Here is a 21416-nt window from a genome sequence, read left to right as displayed (position 1 = left end):
GACTGCATCACAACCAAGCCGTACGCTATTTCTCTGTAGTGTAGGGCTGGCTGCTACACTTCACTGCTTGCTTGGTACAGAGCCTCCGCTGCTGCTTTCTGCTAAGTATTGTGCTGCTGTAGAAAGCAGCCTTTAACAAGGCACAGGAAAGAGAAAAGACCTCTAAAAATAGGTCCGTGGTGTATATACACATGCCATTAGCTGTATTAATACAGTGCTCAAGCTTGTAATTTGAGACGCATAAATTCTGACAGCATGCTAGTAAGATCAGGATGGCTGTAAGGAACGTGACCAACAGCTTTGCAGTATGAAGCTAATGAGAGCAGTCTAAGAAATATCAGATTAAAAAAAAAAAAGTCCCCAAAGAATACTTGTTTTAAATGAACACCCTCTTAAAATAAAGCCACTTCTGTATATATGCTGTATATAAGGTTCACAAATTTATGACCAAGCTGCTAAAAGTCTAATTTTCTGCTTTGAATTTCTTTGGGTTTTAAACCAGTTTTTGTTTATCTGATCTTTTGGAAAAGAACAGTTTGTATAGATCTTGTCAGCATATGTCTGTACACGCTGAAATCTCCGTTTATCTAACATCTGAGCCATTTGGCTGTAATAATTATTTTCATGTGCTGTTACTGATGAAGCCTTATGTTGCGTATAGTATTTTCTTTTATTCAGTAAATTATTAGAGAGCCTGAGGAAGGAAAAAGACTTCGAAATAAGATACTCTATACAACAATGATATTAAAACATGAATTTAGAATAAATGTACATAACTGCAGGGAATATAAACGCTTGTAAGTATCTTGTTGGATCAATAACAGAAATAGTAACTTAGCTGCAAAGCAAAGAAATAGATATCTGCTCATTATGTCTGTTTTCTTTCTTAACCCTTGGAGTCTGGTTTCCCCTTCCTTCAGAACAAGACCCAGAGACAAGCACAAAACATCCAGAAACCATCACCACCTCTACCTTGACAAAGCGCCTTACTTGAACATTAAATCTCCTCCCCACACAGAATACTCACTCTAGTACATCCCGGTTGAACTGCTTCTGTCGGTTTCCCAGAAATTCTCCAATCATCTGTCTGCTGAGCCCTTTCCTTTGCAGGAGAAAGTGGGCAACGCCAACTGGAGTATCTGGCACAAAACCTCGCTCAATTAGGTACTGGACTCCTTTTTCAGGTTTTCTGAGGAGAAAGGAGAATGCAAAACTATTAATTTTCTTCCATTGTACCTGAAGGCATCTGATAAAAATTTTACAACAATTTTGCCCGTCGCTTTTGACTAACATACTACTAGTGTGGGCTAGTATAGTTTCAGGATAAACATAACCATCCCACAGAACATACCATTCACTGTTAATAGCTTACTAGCTTTGAAACACAGCTTTGCATGTTATTACACATTTCCCTGCTCCATAGCCCTTCCAAAGAGAAGTTTATATGCAAGCAGCTTCAGGCGTGAAAGTCAAAACACTTGTCAATGCAAAAGGCAAGCCCAACATCAGCTCCTAAGTGCTCCTGCTGCTGGGAGAGATGTACCTTCCAAAAACGGAACTAAAAAGCTGCTGCTGACAAACAAGAAACCCACAACACCTCTGACCCCCCGCCCATCTCCTGTCAGAAGTTAAACTTGGTGAACAAAAGCATCATCTGAAAAGGTGTAGCTTGCAAGCTGAGAATACAAAAAATAAGGGGAAAACATAAAGTCAGTCATGCAAAAAGAAGCAATTAAAAATAGTGGAGCTCCCATCTAATTTAGATTATTTTGTTCTTTAACACACTCATTGCCCCAGATTTCCCTCCCTCAGACGAGCATCTTCATAGTTTCTGGAGTACTTTACATCTCTCTGTACATCATCTCCAGATGTAGCTGTAACCATTTTCAGATCTCAAAACAAAGCAAGTCGAAGCTACTCATTTTAAGAAGTGTGCGTTGGGGAGGAGAATTGGGGATGGAATTGATTTCTGGCAATAAACTCTACTGCTTATAAAGGCAAATTGCTGCTTATATTTTTAAGTGATGCAAAATTCCCTTCCCAGCACATATTGTATACTGTGTCTCTAGCAGTGCGATACAACAGAAAACTTCTAAAGACATTAAAGGGATACCTTTACAGAACCAGTAATTCCATCATCATCTCTTTTTTGTAAGTCATTATAATATAATGTCCACCTATAGGAGTGAATGATTTGCACATGCGGGATGACCTGAAAGATACTTCCTTTAAGGCATGCAAAATCAATTTCAACGGACAAGGTGACCCTACCATTTTCATACAAGGTTGATCATACAACCATAACACTTCCTCAGGGTTACAAATTCTTAATTGCAAATAACACTACTAAACACATCACCATTCAGTTCCTCTACTCTTTTACATTACAGGATTACACACTTAATACTCTATAAAGAGTTCGATAGGTCAGAGGAAGAGATATAATTTAATCAAAAGGGAGTTCTCAAATATCAATTTCTTGCATCAGGCTTTGTGGCTCTTTTCATCTGAAATAAGATTACACGTACGGTTCCTGCTCTGGAAGTCTAGCTTGCCAACAAAATTTCTTAATTTTTTGTTTTTGATGATCGGAAACCTTGAATTCATTCAAGACTCTTGACCAAGAAATTGAATTTAATATGAACTAAATTTTATCAAACATCTTACTGGAAGAACAATCTCCCCTTGTTTTTTTTTTTAAATCACCTTGCAAGCTAGAGAGGATCAGCTTTATTGCTGTTGCAGGTTCCCGCCCATCCCCACACCCATTGTGACACTACAGTATTCAACAGGAAAAGTACTTACTAGAAAACTGTGACTTCGTAAGAGCATTCTGAAATGTTTTATTTCCAAAGAAGTTTTAATTAAAAAGTGAAGCTAACAATAGGTTAAGAGGAAAACGTACACGGAAGCGCCTTCCCTCTCTGTCTTTAAACACAAGTGATATGTTCCCTCTTTTCAAATTCAGAGAAACTGAAGAACTAGTCATCTTCACCATCACAAATTTCAAACGATACCAAGTATGAAGGAATTGCCTGAAATGCATCAAGAGAATACGTAGGTTGTGGTGTTGCCTATCAGCAAACTACCTGAAACTAATTTGCTCCTTTCCAATGAAAGGCAAAAAACACCAGGCAGCTGAGAGGGAGGGCAGGTTTTAAAAGACAACACAAGCAAAGAGGGATTCTACTGCTGGAAAAACCAGCTGGTTTGAATTGGATGAACTTTATTTTTCACCAAACCCTAATCTTCCTGAAGTGCATGACTGGATGCAGAAGGGAGTGGGACATGAAAGGGTCATGGATTTAACGTGAGCTAGGACATCTGACGTGTTATCCTTGTTTCTGCCTACTCAGAATTAAGCAGAGACCGTTTTGTACTTACAACTAAGAGCCTTTTGTGATTAGGAAAATTCCCAGTGATGGCTTGTGTCGTAGTTCAGCCCCGATCGGACCAGACTACGCAGTCTCTCTCTCACTCCCCCCACCTTCTGAGAGAACAGGGAGAGAAAATATAAGGAAAAACGGCTCGAGGTTTGAGATAAGGACAGGGAGAAATCCTTAAAGTTACCGTCACGGGCAAAACAGACTCAACTTGGGGAAAACTATTCATTTATTACTACAAACAGCAGGATAATGAGACAGAGAACAAGATAACCTCCCCCCACCCCTCCGTCTTCCCAAGCTTAACATTATCTCTACTACCTTCCCCTCCCGAGCGGCACAGGGGGGAGGAAGAGGGAATGGGGGTTGCAGTCAGTTCATCATACGTTGTTTCACACCGCTGCTTCATGGTCGGGGGAAGAACTCCTCACATTCCTCCCCTGCTCCATTGTGGGGTCCCTCCCACGGGCCACAGTCCTTCATGGAACTGCTCCGGCGTGGGTCATCTCTTCCACAGGTGCAGTCTCTCCAGAACAGCTGTCCCAGCGGGCCCTCCACGGGCCACAGCTGCCTTCAGGCATCCACCTCCCCCAGTATGGGGTCCTTCACGGGCTCCAAGTGGATCTCTGCTCCTCCGTGGACCTCCATGGGCTGCAGGGGGACAACCTGCTCCACCATGGTCGTCACCACAGGCTGCAGGGGAATCTTGGCCAGGAGCCGCATTACTCCTCCCCCTCCTTCTGAACTGACCTTGGCGTCTGCAGCCGTTCCTCACAACAGGCTGGTAGATGTCTCTCAGGATCTTTTTTTGCATCTTATTCACTTCTCATCTCCTCTCCACTTCTTGCAGCCGGGCTGGACCGAGTCGGGCCCAGTCGGCCACCTGGCGAGAGGCCAGAGGGTGAGGCCTGCAAGGCCCACAAGGCTCGCGCCTCCCCCTCTGCGCCTCTGCCCCTGCTCAGCTTCTTCACATCTTCTCTTCTCTCTCTTTTTTTTCTGTTTTCCCATTCTTAAATACGTTATCGCAGAGGCGTTATCACGAGACATTCTGCTACCAATCGGCTTGGCCTTGGCCAGCAGCAGGTCCGCCCTGGGCCCGGCCGAGTCCACTGAACAAAGGGGAGCGACTACTAGCAGTTTCCTACAGAAGCTGCCACCTTAGGCCCCCCCTTACTAACAAAACCACGACAGCTTGTTAATTACACCTACCAATAACAAGGAAGATGAGAAGTCTATAAATAGCAATCGGGGAGGCTGCATAAGCAGAGTATTTATTTTCAGATTTGAATACATTAACTAATACCAAAATACACCCTCTAAAGCTAGCACCTTACACAGCTGATGATACACATATTTAGAGAACTTCTTGTATTTACAGAATTGATTCCAAAATAAAGCTTAAAAAGGTCTTCTATCTCAAAAAAAAAACAACCAAAAAACCCAAAAAACCAAAACAAACCCAAAAGAACAACCCAACCACAAATCAAAAGGAATCTACTGAAAGGAAAAAAAAAAATAATCCAACTAACACAAAAAGATGTCCAAAACCAGATTTACATAAGGTTTTCAGATGCTGCATAAAGTGCTAAGGAATCTGCCAGAAACTGATTAATAACACGACCTTTAGGATGGTTTAAAGTGACTTTTAGGGGAAAAACATTGATGGTGAAAGTAATGCAAATGTCAAAATAACAGATCAAATCAGTATATTCTAATAAGCTCGCTTCCGAGGGAGTATGGGTCAGATGCAGTAGAAATGCTGTCTGTGTGTGTTTCTGAAGACAGGTTGGATCCTGCAGCAATTTTTGGAAACTGACATCTTTCAGAGGAAGCCAATTCCAGGAACGGAGAGTGCAGCAAAACCACACACAGACAACAGTTAAAAAAACCAAAGAGCAAACCTCCCCCCGCCCCATCCCAGTCCCTCAAAAGCCAAGACAATAGTAAACCCCTGCACATCACTGCTGTTTTGTGTAGTCAGTATTATGCCTTTCCTTCCTAGGGAAAATAATAACTAGGAGATGGCTTATTTAGCCACGTGAAGCTGAGGATGAGCTGTTTTGGTTTTTGGGTTTGTTTTTTTTTTTTTTTTTTTTTTTTTTAACAGCTATGCAGGTTGAATCTGGAAAAGTCACATAAAGGTCAGCATGTTTAGGAGTTTTGCTAACGTAAGTGGTGTACGAGGGTCTCCTAAGAATGAGCTCTCCTTTGGAGTATGGGGTAGAAGTGAAAAGAAGAACAATAAACAGGGTAATAAAATCAAAGCTGGTACATTCCTGAGAGAAGTGTCCCTTCTCCAAGTTAAGAATATATAGAAAGAAAGAAAAAAAAAAAAGAACAGTATTTTTTTTTAATTAGACTAAAACCTACATGAACACAAGAAGCACAGCATCTTTAGAAGAGCACTGCATTCCTAATATTATTGTTGTCATGAGCAAATTAGTAAGGAGAGCAGTGATGCAGACACCTGTAATTCCGCATGTGTCATTGCTTGTCTCAGTTAACTTTCACCTGGTCAGGGGAACCAACTGACAGACAACTTTAGGAGATGTTATTACAAACACTTACACCATGTGAGGATATCATCAGCCTGCAAAGACAACCACCAAGTAGCTGTTGCAGAAAACCTGGATTGGCAATGATAAAAACCAGCCCTAAAGTTCCATGGATTCCTAAATATGGACTGTGAAAATCTCGTAACTTGAGTCCCTGGTTTGACATTTCCTCTGCTGGAATTGTGTTTTCAGAGGTGCTCAAGACCTGCCAGAGCTGGAGAAAGCAGGAAAGCAGGGTCAGAAGTAGCTCCTCCTTTGAAAAGGGGAGGGATAACTGCATCTGCTGACTGGCTTCCCAAGTGAGTTCACAGCAAAGCCGCTCGCACAGCCCAGCAGGCAGGGTAGGACAGGACAGACACACAGGTTGCTGTTAAAGCCACAAGAGGAAACACGGTTAGAAATACACCACCCTATGCTGTTGTCGGACACAGTAACACCGGACTCCAAGTTACACCGGACTCCAAGTACTTGGGAAATACGGCTTTGCATTACACCTGGATATTCAAAATGTTCTCTTTCAAATCGCAGGAAATACTATTTTTTTTTGCAAAAACACTGCAGTGGGTTTGAAAAGTGAACTTGGTAGAGGAAAAGCTTTTAGTCAGATTCCAGAAGATAAGAAAGAGATCAGCACTAGCTTAGCACTGTTATCTACCAGACTTACTGGTACAGCCAGTCTTGCTGCAAAGCGCGTTAAACCTCAGCGCTGCGTCAGGTGAGCGCCTCGGTGCAGCGCCAGCGCGGGCACCAGCCTCGGCTCGTTCCTGCTGCTGGTTCGGACGTCCTGACAGACTGAACTAGGAGGAAAAGGAGTTTTGCTGTTTTGTGTATGTGGCTTTTTTTGGTGGTTTGGGGTTTTTTTGTGGTGATTTGTTTTGGTGGGGTTTTTTTGGTTTTGTGGGGTTTTGTTTTTGTTTTTGTTTTGTTTTTTTCCTCCAGGTCCAGTCATGTTCCCCTGTAGCTGCAGAACCATTGTACTACCCAAGCCACAGTGTGGATGAAGTACCTATGTCCACGCGGGCCAACAAGAGAAGACAACAGCAAGCACCACCTCAAAAAGAAACATTCAACAAAACCACAGTACGAAAGTGTATGAAGCCTTCCCTATTTTTGCCTTGTAAACACATCTTACAAGCATCCAAAACCACATGAAATCTTTGTCTTTCCTTTTAGATGCTCAGACAATAGCGGAGCTGTAAAATGGAAGCATTAACAAACAAATGAGCCCAGAAAGCAGCTTGCCCAAGCCTAGGTTTCCAATACCCAGCCATGCCAAAAGCACCTTTTGAGGTAAGCTACGGGTTTGTTCCCAGAACGTAAATAACCACAAACATACTGTTCTTACAGCGGCCCCAGACACGGCGGATAAAGTGAGCCTGACCAAAAACGAGCAGCTCAGTGAAACATCTAGAAAACTTCAGCATTTCTGAGGGCTCAGCTATGCTTTTTGGTTTCTCATCCACGCTTGGGCACGCACACACAGACTGCACTGAAAGGACCATAAGCTGACAGAATCTGGAAAACAAGCAACTCAGAACTACAAACATTTCTTAGAGTCTGTCAACACTGCAACAGAAACAGCTCACAACTGTGCTGCTGCCAAATAAATCTTTTCATGTCTGGGGGTGGAGAATTCAATGCAGCTATGATGCCAGCCCTCTGTTAAAAGAAAATAATCTTCCTTGCCTTTGATACTAGAGATTCCATTTTGAATATATTTACAGTTGCCACAAAACTAAGCATTACTTTAACATTAAAATCCAGGGATGGCTTTTTCAGTAGCACAAATCTAAGACTTTTCTTAGAATCGTTTAAGAAGTTAAATATTTTTAAACAGCCAAGTTGGCCATAACAAGCTAGTTGAAACATTCTCCTTAGTTTGGCAGACAGCTAAATTTTGTTTTTATGGTTGTACTTCTTCCTTCACTTTTGCTGAATATCTTACTGCTGCCTCAACAAAGCTAAGAGAATCACTATGCCTATTTTAAACCTTCTGGGAAAGAAGAGAAAATCCAATATCCTTAAAATACTACCAAACCTAGTGCCAAAACAACTGTCAGAGTTCACTCAACTGTGCAGCCAGGCAAGAAAGGGACTGAAAGGAGATAAATTAAGAGAAACTGACTGGGAAGCCTGATCTGTGTTTTCCTCATGTTACACAACTGTTTGATGAAGAGGAAGAACTAGGTGTAAATTGCATCTTCTGGTAGTTAAAGAGAGTCTCTGGGCCAGGAAAATAAGCCAAGAAACAGCACGTTTCCCACAGCTTATTTCTCTGCATCTCCTGGAAACAGGGAGATCGTTTTCACATTATTCACATCACACACATCAGGAACTACAGTTTCTCCCACAGTGAGGAAGACTTCTCCCCACTCCATCATGATGTGTTAATCCTCTCAGGTTCATTCAAGACCAAACCAAAAAACTACCAGCAGGGATGTGCAGGTCACAGCTTACTTGCAATTACACCACACTACCTGCAGTAATCTCCATTCAGTGAAAGTTCATTTAGACTCATGTCACTAACAAAAGAATTTACGAGGAAGTGATCTCACTGCCCAGTTTTATTTGGTGGGGGAGCAAAATAAAGGGAGGAAATTGTAGACATCTGTTTTCACAAAACTGGGTAACTGACCTGAACAGTTCTACCGCTACTTTCCATCTGATCCGTCGGTTTCTTTATGTCCCCATCTCCCAGTAAAGTGCCAGGAAATGACACATTACTGCTGCTACTGAATGTTTAGGCTTATCTGAAAATTATCGCCTGAATCAGAGCCGATTACAAAACTGGAAAAAGTGTACAGAAGGCAGCTAAAGGGTCCAAGCAGAAAGTCTGGGTTATTCTAATAAAGGAGGACAAATAGTTTAAAGCTATTTCAGAAATAGGATTTTTCCACACGAGAAGCATCGGCCGTGAGGAACGAAGCAGTTAGCCCGGTGAAGAGAACCATAAGGCACGGCCCAAGCAGATGCAATGCAGTAGCTGGACACGTCCTAGTGAGTAAAAACAACCCTGAGTCATCATGCTATAGCAGATTCTGCAGCTCCTCTCTTGGCAGGGGACAGTTTGCTTTTTTTCCCCCCTGCTCCTTCATTCCTCCCGAGAAAGGAAATATTTTAGTTAAACAAACAGACCAAAACACTCTACGAGGATTTTCTCACCTCCTCCAATCCCTTTCCATCTCTGCATTTCTCAGAGTAGGGAAAAGAGTCTGTAGCTGTCAGCAGAGCCAAATGCACTCCGCTTTGAGACAAGACACGTGAAAAACCTGCCAGCTGTCTCAGAACTATTTGCCAGGGCCCAGCATTGCTTTCATGTTTATGGAACTGCAGTCAGGAATGAGACATTAAGATGACTATGTCCTTGAAACTGAGGAACAGTTCCTGTCATAATGTTATCTCGTGTCCCTGCCCTAAATTCTCTTTCCACACCCTCACATCTTTCCCCCTCAAAATTTGGTCACTAGGGTTTTGGCATCCAGAGTCTCATCAGATGCTCGTCTGGGAACTGCTCGCCCAAGTCAAATTCCTCCATTCATGGAGCCATTTTCTAACAACCGACCGTATCCCGAGCATGCACCCAGGCACTGTCAGAGCAAACCAGTTACAGATTCCTGGCACGTAGCAGCAGGAGGGAGATGTGTGCCCAGAATGTTGAGGGGCAGGCGGAGCTGGTGGCAGAGGATGAGGTAATGGCTCTTTCAGGGTTCCAGGGCCGCTGGCGCAGTCGCTGCTGGCCACAGTGCAACCTTTCAAAAGCTAGATTTGCTCTCAACATTTGGTAAAGTTTATACTCCCTTTAAATGGCAATAAAGGGAATCCTTGTGCCCGTATTTGAAACCAGTGCTTAAATGTACTATTGGCTGAGTTCTCACAGGTGTACATTTGAGCTGGTTTTTATGGGCAGGACATAATGTATGCTAATCAAAGCACCCATTTTGGAAAAAATAGAACAAAAAATGAGTCCTCAGGGAGAAAAGATACAACAGGCACAGAACAAAGCAAAACACACAGAGGGTTGGTTTTTTTTCTTTTTTTTTTTTTCCTTCGGGTGTTGTCACTTAGGGCTAAACATTTTTAGAAATAATGAGAGTCACACTAAGAACATTCTTCTCTTCTTACTAACTCCTCGGCATGTTGGAGGACAAGCTACACGGACTGCTTTGATTTTAATTTTTGTTGGAACTGTCTGTGGCTGAATAATCTCCAGTCCAGATGTTGTAACAACAGTAAAGTCCCTCTCAGTGTATACACGAGGATGGCAAATGGCTCTGTTGTGAAATTCTGTACGAGCCTCCTGTCTTCCCTTCCCTTTTCCTGTTTAATCATTCAAAAAAATCTCAGAAGAGACACGATTTGCAAAGATACTAGAGATCAGCTGGCAAAGTAAAATAAATAGTTCAAAGGTAAAGAGAACCAACTTAGTTTGATTTACACCTTCTCCCTCCTACTCAGTCTGCACTTACGCAGTCTAAAATAATTAGAAATGTTTCCAATAAGCTTTCCACTTACAATTCTAAGGGAGACAGTCTAAAAATACATGTTTTCAGACCAGATGTTATAATGCCAAATGGATGCTGTGAGACCTAAAAGCAATGCAGAGAGTACGTTCAGCATCTTAACTGAAATTCACTAGGCATGTGATTGGTGTGAATGGAGGAACGTTTGATTAGTACACTTATTACAATATTTAAACTAATGGCTACTTGTGAAATTTCTTTAAAAAATTAATAATGTCTGTCAATTTTTAAGGATTTCAAATGGAAAAGGTTTGCAGTACTTTCTGAATGTAATAGTACTTGGCAATCCAAGTTACCTTCAATCTCTGTCTACATGTTAATGATAGAAATCAAATATCTGTTAAACAGTTAAAGCTGCTTCACGGAGAATGAAAAATGTACCTTCTAACAAATATTATTGTTATGCATCTCAGATTTCCAACAATAATTTCTTTAGAAACTGTAATTTGCAATTTTCTATTTGGTATAATCCCGCCAGCGCTCGGCAAATTCCTCTCACATCTGCTTAGTAAAATAAAGAAATACTTAAATTAATATCCAAAGGAGTCTAGACATGTTTTAAAAAGTCTGTTCCTGGAATTAGTATCCAAATAATATCAATAGCGATTTAAAAATTTCAAATAAAATCATCCCCATCATGCAATAAATGAAGCCGGCAGGGCTTTCAAGGTTTACAGGTCAAAAGATGGTACGTCGCTGCATAATGCAAACAGATACTGATGACGTTTTAGCTCTGTCAATAAATCCTTTGAGAGAAATTTGGAAGAGTGGGAGCCCTGATAATAGCCCGTTATGAAGGAAGCAACAGAAAACTTCACTGTAATGGACTGAGGACACATGGGGAATGGTTTTCCATCTGTCACTACTCTTTCCACAAAGTAAGAGGACAAAAAGGGAGGCTGGAGATGAAAGGCATCGAGAAAACTTATTGTATAAATTAGTTACAGCCTAGCTTCTGCTCTTCTACCTTAAGGGGTGTCACATCCATTCACCTCCAAGGTGTACATGCAAGATTAGGCCCCAAGACCTTCAACAAACCACCACACAAAAAGAGCCCTCAACAGAATTACGCCACAGCATAAGTAGTAGAGCAGCACGGTACAAATGGCCCACAAGCTGTACTTCACAGTCCCTCTTCAGCGGCAATGTCAGAAACTGGCACCAGCACGGCTTCTCCCGTGGCAAGAAATCACAGTCCCACAGGAACACTGCCACAGGAGAGGACACGTGAAAGTGTCTTCCAATAGCTGACATCCCAAAAGAGATACTCTATATTACTCTAGTGTCTGCTGGATTAACAAACCACTCTGAGAAACACAAGCTTTTATCTCCCATATTCTACAACACTAGGCACAGTCACACCAAATTTTCATACCACTCTAACGTTGTCCAAGTTTTGTTGAAAATATTTCATTAATACAGAAAGTGTGCAGAGCCCCTTGCCCAAGAGAATGCTGAATAATCACTACGCCGTACCCTGTCTGACATGGCCGGTTGGGTGTGTCACTGCAGCGTGAGGAGACCGTAACCGAGGGCAGCGTTCCCAACAAACATACCTGGTAGCCACAAATATTTGGCAAGGGGACAGAGTTACTGCCACTGGCACAAGAGAAGGGAACATGGCAATACACTTCTTCCTACACACGCACAGCTCTGTGCAGCATTACAGTCTGCTACTACCGACTGCAAAGCTGACCCAAGTGCAGGACATGTTCCCTCAGCCTGCTCGGGTTAAAAACCAACGATCCCATGTAATCTGTTGGAACCATCAGTGCACCGGTGGCAGAATGGAACCTGAAAATCCGACCAGAGTGGGCTGCAGCAACTGGTAAACCTGGTATTTCCAGCCTGCAGTCAAAACAAACATGAGAATAAAATCACAGTCCTTTTTACCTTTTTTTTTTCCCTTCTTCCTTTTTTTTTTTTTTTTAAGCAGCAGTGAAAAGCCCTCTTGAAGTCTTGTTTATAAGCAAACCAGTCTCAAGGGCTGGATTTGCACTGGCAGGGCTTCGAGCCTGCAAAATAAACCTTTCTAGGTAGTGTTTTCCTTCTGCCTCTAAGGGAGGAATGGTTTCTAGTGTAATTTCTCCCAGACTACATCCCTTTCAAAACACACTGAAGAAAATGCTTAATTCAACACAGCTGGCCTGACCAAGCTTCCCTGGGAGCCTCCGCGCTCCGGGCACGCACCTGCAGTCCTTCCTTTCGGAAGGCAATGAATGGTGACACACCATCTGACAGCCCATTGACAGGGTGGCATCACTACTGCCATTCAAAACCAGGAGAATGTACAGAAGCTGCTACTTTCTTTGGCACAAATCATTCTGTTTGGGCGATGCTGTATATTCCAATATAGCAGATACCACAAAATACCTTTTAAAAAGTATACTTCTTTAATCAACTCTAGGGCTCCAAACTGAGTGCCAAGTTACAGTTTGAAACAAATCCTATGATCAAGTGACAAAACTTCTAGAGAAACGGTTTTCAGTTACCTACAGGTTTTTCTCTACTGTCCTGTGTTCTCCACTCTCTAAGGACCTTTGCGCTACTGATGTTTTGTGTATAACAGTGATTAAGTGAACCAGACCACCAGTAGTGCTCAACTTTTACTCCACCCATAACCAGCTATTCTAACAAATGGCCTCTGGTAAGAAAACTGCACTTTGGCTTCTGAAAATTCCTACTGTAATAGGAAAGCAGAACAATTATAAAGCATCTGTTGAAACTTCAACTGTGAGGATAGTGACTTTTCATACTTTTAAAAACTTCATTCTTTCAACACTTGTAGTGAACAAAGAAGTATTTACTACAACTCATGCGCTTCTTTAAGGTTTTAAACACTCTGCATTTCACCCAAGCCTCCTGTACCAGAAAGAAATAACATTATTATTTTTAATTAAGTTTTGGGATCTTAATTTGCAAGAAAAACTTCAAAGACGTAATGAAATTAACATGAACTTCTTGTAAAAGACATCCCTAAAATTTCCTCTGGTGGATGCAGACATTTGGAAAAAACTTGGCTTCTTGTAATAGGTAACTTCAAAGCTGCCTCTTTCAGTTCTGCGTGCAGTCCTTCCGCATGGGTGGAGCACACATCCTCTCAGGAGCTCGCTGCCAAGGCTTGTACTGCTCCCTCATTTTAGGATCGTGTGTCACGAAAGACCACGTGGTCAAAAGACATCTAAATGATTCTGCTGCATGGACTTGGACACTGGAGAGCAGATGGAAAAATGTGTCCCCTCACATCACGGGTGTACATCCGGTCACTCAACAGGAAGCACAAGCAGTTTGCAACACAGGACTGAATGTGTAGGGAGACCCTTGCTCCCATAAGATGGAGGGCAGTTGCATTTCTGCTATGTGATGAGGGAGAAACTGTGAAGACAGGACTGATTTGCAGGAAGTCCATCTGACCTGCAGACCCATGTCTAACCAGGCTGGGCAATCCTCCTTCACGCTGTTCTGCACATGAAACAGCACCCTTCGCCAAGGAAGCCGCCATCAAGGACCTGGCTTTCTTTCCAAAAAACATTTAGACACACAAGATGCTGTGACACAATTCACGTGCTACAAACAAAGAGCATGATGCTCAGAAGTTAAGTGAAACTAATGCATCTGTACACAGCACGTATCTAAACAGAAAAGGATTCTTCGTCTTGAAGAAATCATCATTTGTAAATCTTGGCAAGTGCCTGAACACAGTCTCTCTCGTTCACTTACCTCACAAAAGACAATTTGCTGTCCCACCTGACACACTCTTAAGAGTCTCCTTCTGAAATTTTTAAGCAATAAAGCTTTGGAAGTTTCTCGGCTCCCTTTTCAAAAGTTTACAGATTCATGCACCATCACATTCTACGAGGGTTCAATAGCTGACATTGCACAGAGGGGAAAGAAGGCTATTAATGAAAATGTCACAATCTGCGGACTTGAAGAGCCATAATCAAAACCAAGACAGACAGGATCCTCAGGGGCTGTCTGAGCTATCAATAGAAACAGAGCGACGCAGCAGGAGGTAATGAGAATCTTCAGTTCTATCAATACTAGAGATAAAACGCAGTGGGAGAATGAAACAATCACAGACAGCAAAAGATCACACACGGAGGTGCTGCCTGCAGTTCTGCGCAGTGCTATCTCCTAGAACTCACAGCTAAGAAACTGCAAGGCATCTTACAACCAGCCCGTATATAAAAAAGGTTCACCTCTGTTCAAGGCCATGCAGCAAGATCACTCAGATGTGTTTCAAATAACAGTCTATTCCTCTCCATTCCTGATGTTGATTTTTCACTTTCAGCCTCCTACTGATACAGCGTGTGACACTTACAACTCATTCATTCATCCCTGCATGCTGCTTGAGCACTTTTTCCACGCACCTTTTTCCTTGCCATTCTGCAATTGACTCAAAAGACTGTACAATCAAGCCTGAAGTTTGCTGATCGCTGACTGCTCAAGGCTTAGTTACTGTGCCAAAATCCTCAGCCAAACAGTACCAGCATTCTCCTCCCCACCCCTCCACACCAAAGATGTTAATATTTTCAAATCTTCTAGAAAAAGCACATTGATGTATCTTCCTACCCAGCCTACTTCACGAGCAGCAAAAGCTGCAGAGATCCTGACTGACTGACTTCCAATTGTTTAAAAGCTTCCGTAAAGGCCTATTAACTTTTCACAAAGATAAAAAACCAAACCTGAAAGTTCTTACAGCCAAACTTGGCCAATCCACACTTAGCATTGTAATGCACAGCCTCACGTAATGACATCCAAAAGTTTTAATAATCTGCAGTGTTACAACATACTATTCTATGGGTGAACCACTGAGCTATACTGCTTAGAGCAGTATATTGTTACCATCTATTGTAATATTCATGGTTTTCTACAGCCACATGGCATTGTCCAAAGAGGAGAGTATTTCAATATACCAAAGAAACTTAACAAAGTTATTTTATAGAACTTTTAAACAACTCCATACATGGGAAAATTAAGTCATAGGCAGAAATACAAATTTTATGGTAATTTTATGATAAATAATATTTATTTAGTATAAAAATATTCAGCACATTGTTTTTTAGTATCAAAGTTTTGATGAAACCTAGTGAAAGACTTGCAGGCCCTGCCTGGAGTTAAACAGGAAACTCACCTTACACTGCTTGTTATTTCGAATTCCTATATGATGACTTTTACAACACCTACATGATGAGGGCAGGAAGCAATCTGAATTTGTTACAACACCAAAAATGGATCGGGATTAAGCCACCATACTTTTCAACAAGAAAGAAATTTGATCCATCATCTTCAAGAGCTTACTACCATGCATGTACACAAAATTATATTTTTTCTCTTCCCCTGGACCTGTTTAACCATGAAGATGTCAACTTGTAAGTACTCTAACATGAACAGTCACCATGAGCAGCTTATTTTTTCACTGAAAAGTCAGTATTTACACCAGTCTTACTTATCTGATACAAGAAAAATATTCCAGGTTCAGTGGCTGTGTTTCCACCAAACACAGAGAGAAAAGGAGGAAACGCTGTACTTACTTGTTGAAAAGATTCAGGCCAATCCTATAATGGCGTTTCCTGATAACATCGTTACTGAAGGCAGGGGAATCCCAGCTGTTGCGAGTTTCTTTGTGGTATGTTTGTTTGCTCAAGGTTTGCTCCCTTAGGCTGTCTCTAGAAGAAGATTCTGAGCTGCAGTTTATCGTATCATTAGAGTTGGAAGTGCTGTTGATGCTGTCATTGTCTCCATCGGAATAATCAGACTCCGATTTGCTTTGCCTGTTTGCTGTGCCATTGATAGCTAAGTGACTATCTATAGGCCTAGCCCTGTGTCTTGCCTCCTGCTCCTCTCGGGATATAATCTTAGCAGGAATACTGTGAGGGATGTGCTTTGGGCTCCCTTGTTGACTAGTGATCCCTCGGTCATACGCATTTTGTCTCTTTAATGACCCTCTCTCTGAGCGATCACTCAAGTCCACTGAGCTGTCACTGGGTGGCTCTATAGTCAGCAATGGAAGATGATCCATCCTCATCCTCTGCTCTGGACATTCCAGCGACGGGGTACTCCTGCAGCTCGTATCAGTGTCTATCTTATCATCTTTGTGGGTCATGGACCAGTACTCTTGAGAAGAGTTCACAGACCGGAGCCTCAAATCAGATTCAGTGCTGGACGGTCTGTCTACTGACTGGGAAAGCGGAAGGGGTGGAGATAACTCTTCCTCATCAATATATAACGTAACATCACTGTATGACGCTGTCATCTCATCAAGCTTCCTGTGATCCACATTGTGCATTGCTGGTTTAGTTTGAGCACAACTATCCCTTTCCATTTCACGACTTCTGACTTGGTCCGGAGTTTGGACTTCATCAGAATGTAGACTACGGCAATTCAGTGCGTCATCTATGGACTCTGCGAGGGATTTCACTTGCCTGGAAAAAGCATCCTCCAGTTCTGTTATAGCATCAGAAAAATCAGTAGATGCTGCTGGAGACTTCATTGTAGCTGACTCTCCAAGGTCACTGCATTCGGACTGTACCAGGGATCCCAGCTTTGACCCATCATTTGTAACAGAAACTTGTTTTCCTTCAAAGTAAGAGCTGTGGACTTTCTCAGGTCCTTCAAAGGAAAACTGCATTCTCATATTGGACAGTACAATGCGCCTTGACATACGATTTTCAGACATAGAACTTCTAAGACGCTCAAAATTTTTGTTCATCTGATACTGACGAAAAGCCGTTTGTATGGTACGAGCAGCATGTCTAGTTATGAGACGGCCTCCATATTTCCGTTCTAGCATTTCCACCTGTGAAAGGGTGAACACGATTACTTTGTAACTTGATGTAGGTTAGAACAAGGTTAATGTATAACAAAAAAACCCCAATTATTTTAACAACTTTCATTTTCAGAAATTTTTTAAAGCATAATTTACTGGGTTTGAAAGTAAAATGTCAAAGCTCCAGACTAACTGCTGCACAAATAGAGAACCAAATAATCATCTGCGAATTCCATCATAAAAATATAGACAAAAATATGACTATGTAAATACTGTCATATAAAATTAAGGCATTGGCAATTTGTGGGTGTTTAAATTTTGGGTTTCTCATTAGCACTGGTATGCACATATCAAATAGACAAGCAAGCACTAATGCAGCATAATGTAGTCATTCTTTCTCTGTAGGGAGAACTGCAAAGAAGTGAGATTAAAGTATAATGCAAATTGTCATGTTTTGAGAGTAAATTCTAAACGTGGCCATCACCTTTCCAGGCACGCATCACTTTCTACAGGACTAAAAACCTATTGTTTCACCCCGGTCTGATATCAAAGCAAAACCGAGCCTCCCAGACCACGTGCTCCCAGAGAGGCTTCTCTGATGGAATATCCACACACGCAGTCTTCCTCAAACCAAGAACAAATTTCAGACTTTCTAAATACAAATTCATCCTTGTAATTACACCCAACATTGTCAGTGTTTCCAATTAACAGGCCGAATATGAAAAATGAATACATTACAGATGCTAGCAATTTAACCTAGTGAAAATGACCTGTCAGTACTTTTGGAATACTCATCAGATATTTTCAAACCTTTCCTTCTAAAACATGAAAAATATTGCCTATTTAAAAAACATTGAACAAGATTAATAACTAGATTTATTTCAATGTATTTCCCAATATTTAATTGCTGTTCTGATCAGCCTTTGCTGGATCCATGTTATTCACAAACACATCTATCACAAATCATTACATTTAGTACTACAATTAAAACCACCATTTTTCCAGCAGCATTTTTGTGTAATTCCATGCAATTTTCATAAAGCTCCAATGATTCAAAAGTAATTTCTACTTGCTTGCAAAACCAGGTACCTTTTTTCATTAGACAGCATATTTTCATTAATCATGTTTCATGCACACGCACACACAACCTTTCCCCCTCACACTTTCGAGATCTCTCCAAGTAACCATTAGGTTCAGATATTGATGTGCAGAGGAGCTTCATATCCCTTCTATGGAAGAAACTAAATGCTACTAAAAAATATTTTCTAGTCCATTATGTCTGGGGAGTAGTTGACATTTTTCTTTCAGTACTACTGCCAGGTTCAGCACCTTCCATTCCCTTTCCACATTAAAGGTGATCTCTGTTTTGGATCGGTGTTTTTAAACGTGAATCACTCATATATATGTATTTAATTCTAGATGCAAAAATATTATGCACAGTTTTTGGCATAAACTAAGCAGGCCAGCTTCTCAGATGCGCTTAGATCAGTGTTACTGCCAAGGAATTGTTCTTCTGGCTGTATCCTGAAACTTCTTTTAACTAAGCTCAAAAAGCTGTGACTGGTCTCTGAGCTGTATCTGTAATCTGTAAATTTCTGCATAATTTTCTATAGTTTGCCTTTAAAAAAAAAAAACACTTAGCCTTTCACCTCCAAATGGGGGTTATATTACCCCCACATTTGCACATGTCAAAGCACCTTGAGGTTACTTGTAACGCATTCTGAAAATTAAAAAAGTTTTTAAGAACTTCTATCACAATCCTGCTACTGCTGCCACACATTTGCTACTGTTTCTATCCATGGTTTACATTAGGTCACATGTGTTTAAACAAATTGTAAGAGATAATTTTGCTGGACTGATCTCAAAACAAATTATGAATTCTTGTTGTAGTTGTCCTCTCAAAATGAAATGTCAATCCTAAAGAAAAGAAAACTGGCATAGCTGTTGTGGAAAAATAAAACAAAAACTAATATTCTGTAAAATAAATTATCTGGACTTTGTTCTTGCAAACAGACTGTTGTCCTTCAAGTTTACAGAGAAAATGACATCATCATTGATTATCATAAATTAGAGGGTTTTAGTGGGAATTTTAATTGAGAGTAGTTTGGAATTTGGCTAGGTGATTTACTAGACTTGTGACTAATATTTCTAACAAATTTTAATGCATAATTAATGCACCTTTAAAGTGCATATTTAATGCACATTGCCTTCAGGTAAAGCCTTGGACACTTTCCTAAACAGTTTTTAAGTATCTTCTGAGATTTCAAGGAGAGCTTTCCAAGAGCAGTAAGTAACTGTCCAGTATCAAGCTTCCTTTATGTATCATTGTCACTTTTTATTGTGTAGGACTCCCTGAACAAATACAAAATAACATCTGCAGTCCTCATTCTCTATCAAACCGGCATGAAAGGACAGATGGAATTAGGCTCTGTGGAATATCTGCGGTGCAGGAGACCTCTTTAGTAAGCCTTACACTCTATATCAATCCCTTATGAGGCATCCAGCAAAAATGACTGCCAAAGGTGGGAAAGGAAATAACATTTCAGACCTCACAAGGAGGTCCAATTTAATAGCAGAGCTGGCATAACGTAGATCAAAAACCAGGAACTTGATATGTCCCCTCTCCAATATAGAACTTGGTGAGCATAAAGGCTAAACTAAACTCATATTTGCTATCCCAAATATTGGCTTCAAGTTGGAGCTCAAGTTATGTTCTTCCAGGTCTCTCTGGAACAAATTTACATGATTCTCCACCGTGAAATTTTAGAACATCAAACAGAGGGCAAATGAGACTTAGCCCCTGTAAATTTCACTGTCAATATGCAGTTGATAATCAGGAGTCGTTCACTTCCTGTCTGCGCTATTTTGCCTGCTTTCACTTTTCCCATGTTAACATACAAGTTGGAGTGACTATGCAAGATAGAAGAATGATTCACAATAAATAAAATATTTTGTGACAAGAAAGATCTCTAACAACAACAACAAAAAGCCACCAGCCAGAAAACATTGATGTATCAGCTACTGTTCATCTATCAGTGAAAGCCAGTGCATCCTGCGTATTTGCTTACCTTAAGCTATTACAGAATAATTTCCACATGATAAATATGAACTTATACAGCAAAAAAATATCTTTCAAATAGGACTACATTCAGAATAAAGCTTAATAGGAATGGCCGAGGCTGGCTGTCTTACAGAATGCCTTTTTAGGGGACAAGGGCTTTGAACATCCACATAGCTTCCATCCAGCTCTTTGTGAAGCATATGGGAGCTTTGCCTCATTGAGTAAAAACCAATTAAGACCTTGAACTCAGATTTGAGTGCATCAGTCACGGTAAGTTCTTCCTTTCTTTCAGCAACAACAAAGATACCTAGGTTTCAAAATGACTTCCTTTCTTAGAAAAATGTTCTGCATTATTACATTCTAGTATTTGTCCCAAGCACAAAACCACAATTCCTAGTAAAACTGTTTTTCACTTCTAAGACTTTTAAGATATCTTTTAGGTGCTTCTTCAGGAAGGGTGGAAGGGGTGTGGGATATAGGGCTGACATAGAAAGAGAGGGTTAGAAGCCTAAGAAATGCTGAGGTATGACTACTTTGAACTAGGTTGCAGGAAAAAAGAAGTTATTTTCAGCATCACAACTGCAGTGATGCTAGGAAATATTTTTCCCAGCTTGCAGACACGTTGCTGTTGTCATAAATTAGGTAACAAAGCTCAAATACCTGCTTATCTTGTAGGTCTGAAGAGAGTTCATAGCTCTCAGAAAGTGATCTTGACCTTTTAATAGCGTCTTCCTCTGCTTGTTTTCGCAGTATGGATGTTGAGTGCTGAAGTTTCGGTCTCCGAGATCTTTGTTGTCCAGGGGAGACAGAATATAGCCCGTAAGCGGAATGATCGTAATGGTCCGGACTTATAGCTGAACTGTGTGTTATAGGTCCTTGATGGTAAGTAGATGGGCTGTCCAAAGACGTGCCAGTTTCACTGCTGGGAGCTTCGCCCTCAACACTAGACAGAATGAAAAGACAGGAAAATCCTCGGGTGAGCATTGTATACCAAAATTCTCATCAACAAATATCATAGTATTACTTTGCATCATTTGATGTAGACATCCAGCACATTTTGTTCAAATGCAGTTCATAGAAGGTAACGTGGCTTTCATGTCAAACAGCAGCCTTTTCACCATAATCAGA

At 41.1% G+C, this 21416-nt stretch overlaps 1 protein-coding gene across 5 annotated transcripts in view; it reads right to left on the bottom strand.

Moving 5' to 3' along the window:
* IQSEC1 (IQ motif and Sec7 domain ArfGEF 1) overlaps window positions 1-21416 on the bottom strand; it is a 146229-nt gene that overhangs the window by 29871 nt on the left and 94942 nt on the right. For all 5 annotated transcript variants that reach the window (XM_086755443.1, XM_086755448.1, XM_086755444.1 and 2 more), the window contains exons 2-4: window positions 20949-21231; window positions 15993-17257; window positions 1028-1189 (exon numbers count right to left, since the gene is read on the bottom strand). In XM_086755443.1, coding sequence (XP_086611569.1) covers window positions 1028-1189; window positions 15993-17257; window positions 20949-21231 — 1710 coding nt within the window. The remainder of the gene's footprint in view (window positions 1-1027; window positions 1190-15992; window positions 17258-20948; window positions 21232-21416) is intronic.

The sequence above is a fragment of the Chlamydotis macqueenii genome, chromosome 10, assembly GCF_036417535.1.
Source record: "Chlamydotis macqueenii isolate bChlMac1 chromosome 10, bChlMac1.mat, whole genome shotgun sequence".
Taxonomy (NCBI): domain Eukaryota; kingdom Metazoa; phylum Chordata; class Aves; order Otidiformes; family Otididae; genus Chlamydotis; species Chlamydotis macqueenii.
Note: the sequence above shows the minus strand (reverse complement) of the source record. Positions and strands in the feature narration are given on the sequence as shown.